Here is a 9,471-nt window from a genome sequence, read left to right as displayed (position 1 = left end):
TTGTCGCCGAGCTTGATTCTCCCCACACGTCCAAGCTTAGGGCAAGGGGTGGCTGCCAGGTTGTTTTCAGGTCACAGCCTTCTGTGGTTAAAGCTGAAAGGGGCTGCCTGTATGTTTTCATCCCTCCCACCCACCCTAAAGGACAAATGCAGTCTCCCCCGGTTCATTTTATAAAATCTTAAAGCTTGCTCTGCAGCACCGTACGATGGAAACCTTAGCAGGCTTAGCAACAGGTAAATTAAATGACAGTGGTAGCGATGAAATGGACCAAAACATGGCCATTGCTCTGCGTTGTTCAGACCTAAGCTCAATTAGCCTGAGTGTTATGGGTGAAGATACCTTTTTCTGAGCAGTTTTTCTAGGGAGACGAGCAAAAGCAGTGCGAGTTGGTTGCTTGCCCTTTTTGCTTAAAGGAGCAGGCAGCAGAAGTCAGCTTTCAGGTATACCTGTAGTATATTTCAGGTAAAATTAAATGCATAAAAGTAAATGGAGGTCAGGCAGAACTTACTGGTATGAGCAAAAATATAACTTGCACAGTTTTCTCCTAGTTTTAGGGTGTTTTAAATAATGGAAGGCAAGGCAAGGACAGAGACCCATCATTATACAAAATAGCAACTACTTACCACTGTCCGGTGTCAAGTATAGGTGCTTCAGAGTTTGTTTAGGTGAACTGAGTTGTGTTTCTCCTTCCCCTACTACCTAATATTGCACACAGTTATCGTATATCCATATCCATACAGAGCTATTTCACAGGCTTAATGACGGCTCTCAAAGCCTCACTTTGCTCTTTTAGGCTTGAGACCAGTTCGAGTTCCCATCTTGCAGGTGCATGTATCAAGAAGGGATCCCAGACAAAAGCTGTCCCTTTGAAGACTGAAATTCAAGTTTAACTTTTATCTTCTGTTAGTGACTTTTTTTATTTAGGAGTCTGTCTTTCATTTGTTCGTATTTTCTGCTTCTCTTTTTCCCTTCTTGATTAGGGAAATATGTTCTGATGAGAGGAAATGGAAGTGTGTCAGAGGTGTTTTCTATCTGTGAACTTTAACGTTAAACCTTAGTACAGTTCTGTTTTAAGTCCTAGCTTTGATCTTATTGTATTTACCGTATTTGCTTCTCTCCCTAGTGTCCAAAAATCAACATGTCTAGCAAAAAGGCAAAGACGAAGACCACCAAGAAGCGCCCTCAGCGTGCCACTTCCAATGTATTTGCAATGTTTGATCAGTCGCAGATTCAAGAATTCAAGGAGGCCTTCAACATGATCGACCAGAACAGGGATGGCTTCATTGACAAAGAGGACTTGCACGATATGCTCGCCTCCCTTGGTAATGTCACTTTCCTGTTTACGGTTGCCTGTTACAATTTGTGCTGTTACAATTAAAATACTGAGTTTGGCGTAGCTCATGAGAGGTGTCTTACTTTGTACCATGCTATTCAGATTACTTTTTCTTTTAGTTTGAAAGCTAAACCAAATATGAATCCCTCTATCTGTAGGAAAGAATCCAACGGATGAATACCTAGATGCCATGATGAATGAGGCTCCAGGCCCCATAAACTTCACAATGTTCCTCACAATGTTTGGTGAGAAGTTAAATGGCACCGATCCGGAAGACGTAATCAGGAATGCTTTTGCTTGCTTTGATGAAGAAGCGACAGGTACGTGGGTGAAACTCAGCTGCTTGGGGGGGGTACTTTTATGTTGTTTACTTGGGTTTCTAAATAGTAAGCTGATTTTTGCACCTTTATAAATGAAGTATGACACAGTAATCCTTCTAGATAGCATATTCTACCAAGTAATGAGAATTTGACTTATTACTGAGTGAGAGTAAAAACTGTCTGGCTGTTCTGTGTGAGTACTGAGGACTAGTAGTAATGTTCTTCTGTGAGGCATTGAAGAAGAGTGTTTTAACCGGGCAGTGTGTATGTTCCTCAAGGTGCAATATAAGATGCATTTGCTCTAAGAAGATGAGGAATTCAAATTGGTAATGCATGATTTTCTGTGGCATTGAAAAGGTAACGGATGTGAAATCTGTAATACAACTGAGTTTGTCCTCCCCCTGCAGTAGATCTGTGATGCATCTGAATTCTTTGATGTTTTTAAGATTTCAAGACAGGCTGTCCAGGCTACGTAAACTCTTTTGAACCCTCATCTTGCCTAGTGTATGTTATGGCTCTGATGACAAATGCCATGTCTCATGCCCTCACCCACAGCTCAGTTTGCTTTCAGGTTACAAGAAGGGCTGTAGCCTTAATGATCTAAAGATAAAAACCGGGTGGGGTCTAGAAGGCAGAAATGACAGATTGGACTGATTTGCATAGCAAGATGGGGGGAAAGAGGAAAATGCAGAGCTCAGTTTTACTATCTCAGACTTTCAAGGTTGCGCCCCTGTAATCTTGAGGTTAGAGTTTATGCTTTTATTTATTTATTCATGTAGGGTAAGATTCCAGAGAAGTGTATAGCAACCAGGGATGAATCCTTAGGGCAATTCTGCGGAATTACAGAATATCAGCGCTTTGACATGTTGTGAACACGTCTTACTAGAGTGTGCCGAAATTAAGTAGCCTCTGTACCAGAGATGTCACTGACCTATAACTTTCCTCGCAACTGTCCACCACAATATTGCAGTCTAACCTGTGGATATGTGCTCTGAACCTTTCAAGGATATTATTCCATTTCAAACAGCTATTTTCAGTCTGTGTATTTTTAGCACCTTTTGCCTTTTCAAAGAGCATCCCCGTCCTGCTGAGGTGTAGGTAAACAGGCTTTCTGTTGGTAAGGCCTTTTCAAATGTTAATTGACTTCCTCCCTCTCAAGGGAAATCTCTTTACCATCTCCTAGAGAAGGAAGTTTTGTTAGTAGGTTAATTATTTTCTCTCCACAGGTAGTCTGACTCACTGTGCTACAGGGTTTTTTTGTGTGCTCGAAAACAAGAGCCTGTGAATTACGATATAAAGAAAATGATTGTGCTACCAGTTCTTTTGAACAGTAACCTTCTACGTCTATGTAAACAATAAGTTACTAGTTCAGGCCACTATGTACTGATAAGATTGATTTTATTATCTTTCAACTCTGTGTGGCAAATGTTTTAGTCTAGTCCTAGGATGATTTGAGGGTAATGGTTCCACAGTCTTTTGTGTCTTATGCCATCCTCAAATTTTAACCAGGAAACATGTTAGATAGTTATGCTGTTTTATTGATTTTTTTATTCATAATAGTCAAAATGCAGTCTTCAAAATAACGAACGATGGTTTTGTAGCACCCCTATTATGTTTGCCTTTTATTAATTTAATTCTCAGATCGGCGTCTGATCAGTTTGTTCCTTTTAAAAATGAACAAAACCATTCCTAGCTATGTCAAACCTTTTTCTTTTTCTTTTTTTTTTTTCACCTCATAATCTCCATGTGCGTGTGTGTTACGGGCCTGTTTCTAACTCTACATCAGTGTAGTTCTTTTGAAAGAGAATAATACAAATCGGATCCTCTTGATGAGGACAAGGTAGTTAGTTGTACTTGTTCGTTTTTACTTACATTTCTTATATTGCCACTCTAGTTGGGTATATGGCTTCAGCATTACTATTGTATGTTGTACTATGAAATTAGTATAAAAGTGATATCTGTCTGCATTTGGTATATCTTTTGTCTGCTCTTTGATCCTGCATTGCCATCTGTTTTGTGCTGTCTGCCACAGGCTGAATCTTAAATTTTGCTTCATTAATTTGTTACTGCCCATCTACACTGAAGCTGTGTGTGAGAGAGTGGGAGTACTGTCTGCTTTACAATTCGGTGCTGCTAAAACTTTTAGTGTATTCCTAGTCTGGCAACGAGTTCAGTGTTTAAACACCTAGCTGTTCACACAGGAGCAATTAAGGCTTGAGGCTTAACTTGCAGCACCAAAGGCCTTGCATTCTTTGAATACTAATCCTTATGTCATCGCTCATCACTACTTGGTCTCTGTAGGACCGCAGACAGAGAGAGCCTAATCTGTTTAGCTGTTTTTCCCCTTCTTTAGGCACATCTGCAAAGAGACAACTCCAAAATGTGACCCCATTAAGATGGACCTGGCCGACTGAACATTCTCCCTGTTTTTAAAGTAGAACATTGCTGTTAGCCTTCTTCATTCGGAGTCGGTAGTCAAGGGCTTGTCTACACTGGGATATGATGCTGTTTTAATTAGCATATGTTGAAACACGTTTTTTTTCCCTTCCCTGCAGCATACACCAACCCCATGATAATTTGTCATGCTCATTGACTGCCTTTTGGTCCCCTGATTTCCTGTTTGGTTTTGTCTCTTTAATGAACTCTGTTTGCTTAAGTTATTCAACTCTCTTTCCAAAGCAGAACTTTTTTTTTTTATCACATTCTAATTGAATCTACATCAGTTGATGTGTGTGTCTACATATGATTTCCAGCTGTTCTGCACGGTTTACATATCTTTTCTTTTGGAACATACTACTTCTACCTCCTCTGTTCTGTTATTGATATTTCTCCAACTAAAGTTCAATAACCAATTTCTTTCTCAAATGAAGCAACTATTGTGCATTTAAAGGCATGGTAGGTCTTATTTCAACATTGAGCAGTTTCTGCATTCTTCTGTCTACCATTTGTTATGCGCATTCCTTTTTTCATCTCTCAACTTTCCTGGAGTTATTTGGCAACTGGTGGTTCTGCCCATCTATTGAAATTGAATTAACAGAACATACTTAGCAAAGGCTCATTTTTATATCTTTGTTAATTTCCCCCAAAATCTTCTGCTAATATTTTAGTATAAAATAAATAACTTAATATATCCTACCTTTTTTTGAGTAGCTTCTCCACCTCTACCTCTCCATAGTAAACATTCTTCTTCCCTCCTGAGTTAACTTGCTCAATCCTGTCTGAAAGTCTTTTCTGTTATAAACTTTTTTTCAGGAGTTCCCGTTCCCCACGTAACCCCCCCCCAGCCACAGTATTGTGCAGCAGTGAAGAGCCAGCCAGTGGTTATTTAGTCCCCAAAGGAAACTAGTTTATAAAGGATGCGCAAATATATCTAATTAAGTCAAGAAAAATATAATTCAATTAAGAGAACAGCTTGTGTAATGAAGGCTAGCAGTGACAGGAACTTGTTTTTCCACTTTGAGCTGTTGAAGGTCAGTAGATGGAAATAGGTGTTATTAGATCACAGCAGACCAGGCCCTCTTTTCAAAAATCTGTATGAAATGCGTTAAACTTCCCCCCCCTGCCCTTTTGCATTCAAGGAATTTCTTTAGAATTCAATTAAGAGAGTATTTTGGGCTCTTGGTGCAAATGCATATATTACATGCTGTATACATGCTGTATTAGTTAATTGGTATGTCTGTCTTACTGCTTTTGAAGACTCGGCTAAGAAATGGCTTCCCTTTTGTGTTTCTCTCCATACATCTCATTCTAGGGTTCATCCAGGAGGACTACCTGCGAGAGCTGCTGACGACAATGGGAGACAGGTTCACAGACGAAGAGGTAGATGAGCTGTACAGAGAGGCACCCATCGACAAAAAGGGGAATTTCAACTACATTGAATTCACACGCATCCTGAAACATGGAGCAAAAGACAAGGATGACTGAGCAAATCCCTGGATACCTGCAGATAGCTTCTCCCCCCCCGCTCCCCCCCCCCATTAATTTTATTTCTCAGGACGTATTTTTTCTTTTTTTTCTTGTTGGGACCTTTTGCATACATTTTTAGCATTCCAGCTTTTTCCTCTGTGGACTCTGGGGCTGCTTGGGCACACCTGCGCCTTTGTAATAGGACTGGAAATGGGCAGGGAGAGAGGACAGCTTACAGTGATAGAGGTTTAGGGACAAAGATCAGTGCGTGTGGAGGCCCAGGTAAAAATGTCAGTGCTACTCATCATAGCTAGATTAATTTCACATTTTTAATGGTAACATTTCAAATAAAACACTGCTATATTAAGTACATCATTAAAGTTTTCATGCTAGAAGTGGACTGTCTATCTAATCATGTCTGTAAATATTTTTGCAATTGTATGCAGTTGTGTTGTTACCTATTTTTGCCTTAAAAATGAAGCATAAGTCACTTAAGCATTCTGATGTTTGTACTTCAGCGACTGAGTACTTCACTTACTACTGTGAGCATATACAATGAAGAAATTCCCATCCTTCAAATTTTAGTATGTTGTAAATTAATTATTTCTGTCCAAGACTTGCACATTAAACATTTTAAATCTTATGGATGTAATTGAGGGGTTTTTTTACGACCTTAGTGCCTCCACTTCTTGACACTGAGTACAAGATTAATGCTGCTTTTTAAAAACTTATATGGTAAATCCTGGTGTTTTCTTAAAGAAAGATACCGTGTGAGAGTAGAGTGCTTGAGTGATGCCTCTTACCAGGTCTGCAGGACTGACAATATAGAATTCATTACATTTCATTGCAACCACTTTTTTTTTTCTTTTCTCTTGCCATCTTTTTTCAAAGCACAGTGAGAATGGGGCTGGATGAAGAAGGAAGGTATGCTGTCTCTGTCCTTTTTGTTTTCTATCTGAAAATGTTTTTCTTGCTCTCCAAATGAAGCAATATGCAATATATTTTTAAGAGCTGCTGCTGAGAGTGGTGCTTTGGGTGTGTGAGAAGGAGGCATTCCTTTTTGTTCCATTTCTCATAATTATATCCTCTAGTTCTTGTGGTATGGAATGCATAGCAGATTTGCTACAGTACTCTGAAGCAACTTTGCCATAAGCTGAATACTTGTGGTTCTGGTTTTTTGGTCTTGAGAGAAAGGGTGATCGGAGCTGCTTCTGTCACTTCTAGGAATTACATTGTTATCCCTTAAGAATTTAGGTTACAAAATTAAGAAATGTCATTTTGCTGAGAGCGTTTTGCTGTTTCTTAGTAGGCTATTGTGAACTGAACTTTTAATAAATTTCATTAGAGGACAGGGATTATTTGTTTTAGAAATACACTGTTCTTTCGTGAATAACCTACCAGGACTGCCACCTTTTGAGAAAGACAATGCCTTCGCTGCTACCTGTAAGAAAAAACTCTGAAGCTTCTGCTCTGCTTCAGTCCCGGTCAGCTTTGCCCAAGAACAGGAGCTGTGCGAGCCTAAAGAATGACAGGATGCTAACAGCAGGCCTGTAAGAAGAGTGTGGAAGATGCTGAAAGAGAGAGGGGGAAAAGGGTACAAAATGCTTTCAGAGAAGACAGCAGAAGAAATCCCAATGCTTCAAAAGTAAGTTTTCTCTCAGTTGCTGCTTTTTTGCTGAAAATATTTGTATTTAGAGGGGGCAGAGACAAAAACTCGAAAAAGAACTTCTGTAAACTCTCAGTGAAACCAGTTTTGCCCTGCCTGAAGGAGGGGAAGCCGGCCGGGTCCTCACCAGCCCACCGGCGGCGGACGGCCTCCCTCTTCCCCCCGCGCCACGGGCGTGCCTGCGGCGGGAGCGGGCTGGCAACTTGCGGCCAGTATCCGGAGCCATCAGCAGGTGGCATTACAGCTCCTAGGGCTGACTTGGCTGAAGGGCAAACGGCTCGCAACACCATTTTTCTGTTGTTTTTTTTTTTTTTTGAGTCCCGAAGAGCTCATTTAGTGCAGCATAGGGAGGAAAATACACAGCAGCTCTGCTCCTGCCACAACAAGGACTAACGCTGTCGGGATTTTTCAAATTGCAGCTTTTGTATGCACTGGATTTTGGCTCTTTAATCGAATTAATTCTTTACAGAAGAGAGTAAAACAAGGTATCTGCAAGCCGTTGTTACAGTCATGTATGTACAAACACACATGTGGTGTATGTTTGAAAAAGATTGGGTTTCAGAAGGACTTCAGGCCTTCCTTGTAACTCAAACCAGATACACCGCTCATGCATTTCATTTCCCAGTATCTCAGTAAGCGCTCTTGTTGTTTTGTAAGGTTAGCGTGGAGAAACTGCCCCAAATTCAAATTTATATGTTTGCATAACTTTGTTTACATATGAAAGACTAAAACCTGTGATATAAACTAAACTGTTGAGGCTCTGAGCGAGGCAACTGGTAGTTTATCTATAGCAATAAATGCCAATTGTTAAACCCCAGTTCTCGCCTATGGGCCGGGGCTATGTTGCTGTACAGCAACGCCTATATGCCATTTGGTCTTGTGATGATGAACTGTAATTCACTAATGCTATTGTTCTTAGCCGTGCCTTTGGGAGCATCTTTGTTTTACCCTCTCAAGTTTAATGGCATTTAATGCTCTGATACAAACACATCAGAGGGACTGATAAAAATGGACTTTTGGTGGGTAATTCAGAGGCCTGGGATTTCTCTTGCAAAGACATTTTAAAGCCCAGCTCACCTCTGATGCCTTAAAGTTGTGTCTGTCTGTAACCACTAACACTGGTTTTATAGTGTAACTGCAGTTCTCAGTCCTGGCAAAAGCCTCAGTAAGAGCCACGCAGAATAATTTCCAAGTGTCCTCACTGAAGTGGGTCAGCAGAACATGAAGGCGCTTATGGTGGGATGTCTTTCTCCTTTTATTTTTTTTTTTATTAATTCAGTTGGTTTGTAGCTAGGTCACTTGAGTGGAGGGCTGGAACAATGTGGCCTTGAATCCTCTCAGCTAGAAAAGAGAATTAAAAGTAGGTCTGCAACATTCAAGCTGAATGTTAAACCACTGAACAATTGAATAGGGGAGGGTGGAACCATCACAAGCAGCTGTGTTTCTTATTGTGCTTTTTTTTTTTTCTTTTTTGGCAAATGAAGGCACTTAGGCAATGATCCCAGCAGAAGGGATTAAAGAGATCAATTCTACCTGAAGAAAGACTTTCCTGCTCTTCAAGGTGAAGTTCCCAAAAGCTATGATTCATGAGTGGGGCTGGTATGCTTGTTCCTGTGGTTGCGGAGGCAACAGAACTGAGTTTTAGCTTATAAATGAGTTTTAGCTTATAAACCATTTCCTCTCCAGAACTGTTTGTAAATGTTTTCCTCTCCGGGGCTGTTTGTGAGAAGCAGTGCCTCACCAGGGAACTGTCTCGCACATCCTGTATCTGGCCTAACACCCCCCCACCTGCCCTCAGTGCAGGTAACAACTTGCAAAGGTTGTCACTGCCCTCACTCTGCTTTAATGTCGTGCGCTGTAAGCTGCTGTGGCTCAGCAGCTGGTTATCCTTGAGCAGCTCAGCTCTCTCTGTAGCGGGGGCAGTCATTTTGTACGATGTGCTGTCCCTACTTGTGAATTACAGCTCTAACTCCTGTAGAAAGAGCAGTGGTGACTCCTTAGCTTCTCTTCAGTATTTCTTGTCGATGAGATTCAGCAGATCCTTACTCAGTACGCTTGTTTTAATCGTTGCTAATTTTAGTGCCTAACTCCCCTAGATGGGGAGAGAGCAGCATCTGTCAATCTGGCAGGCATGCCTCACTCTGAATAGTACCAATAATGTCAAGCATTCTTCACTGTCATCCGGGTACCAAGTAGCGGGTATTTAGTACGACAGCATCCAAATGTCACATAGAATGATGCTTGGT

General features: G+C 40.9%; 1 protein-coding gene across 2 annotated transcripts; it reads left to right on the top strand.

The window, feature by feature from the left end:
• Positions 1-1,108: 1,108 nt before the first annotated feature.
• Positions 1,109-6,196, top strand: LOC104083551 (myosin regulatory light chain 2, smooth muscle minor isoform-like). 2 transcript variants are annotated; one of them, XM_009587062.1, is made up of 3 exons: positions 1,109-1,322; positions 1,492-1,653; positions 5,405-6,196. In XM_009587062.1, the coding sequence occupies exons 1-3, from the start codon at positions 1,139-1,141 to the stop codon at positions 5,575-5,577; spliced, it is 519 nt and encodes a 172-aa protein (XP_009585357.1). In that variant the 5' UTR covers positions 1,109-1,138; the 3' UTR covers positions 5,578-6,196. The 2 variants fall into 2 exon arrangements, with proteins under 2 accessions (XP_009585357.1, XP_009585358.1); XM_009587063.1 differs by lacking the exon at positions 1,492-1,653 and having other exon boundaries at positions 1,139-1,322; positions 5,405-5,577.
• The last annotated feature ends 3,275 nt before the right edge of the window (positions 6,197-9,471 follow it).

This window comes from Fulmarus glacialis, unplaced genomic scaffold, assembly GCF_000690835.1.
Source record: "Fulmarus glacialis isolate BGI_N327 unplaced genomic scaffold, ASM69083v1 scaffold21951, whole genome shotgun sequence".
Classification (NCBI taxonomy): Eukaryota; Metazoa; Chordata; class Aves; order Procellariiformes; family Procellariidae; genus Fulmarus; species Fulmarus glacialis.
The sequence above is the reverse complement of the archived record's forward strand: the minus strand, read 5'-3'. Positions and strand labels throughout refer to the sequence as shown.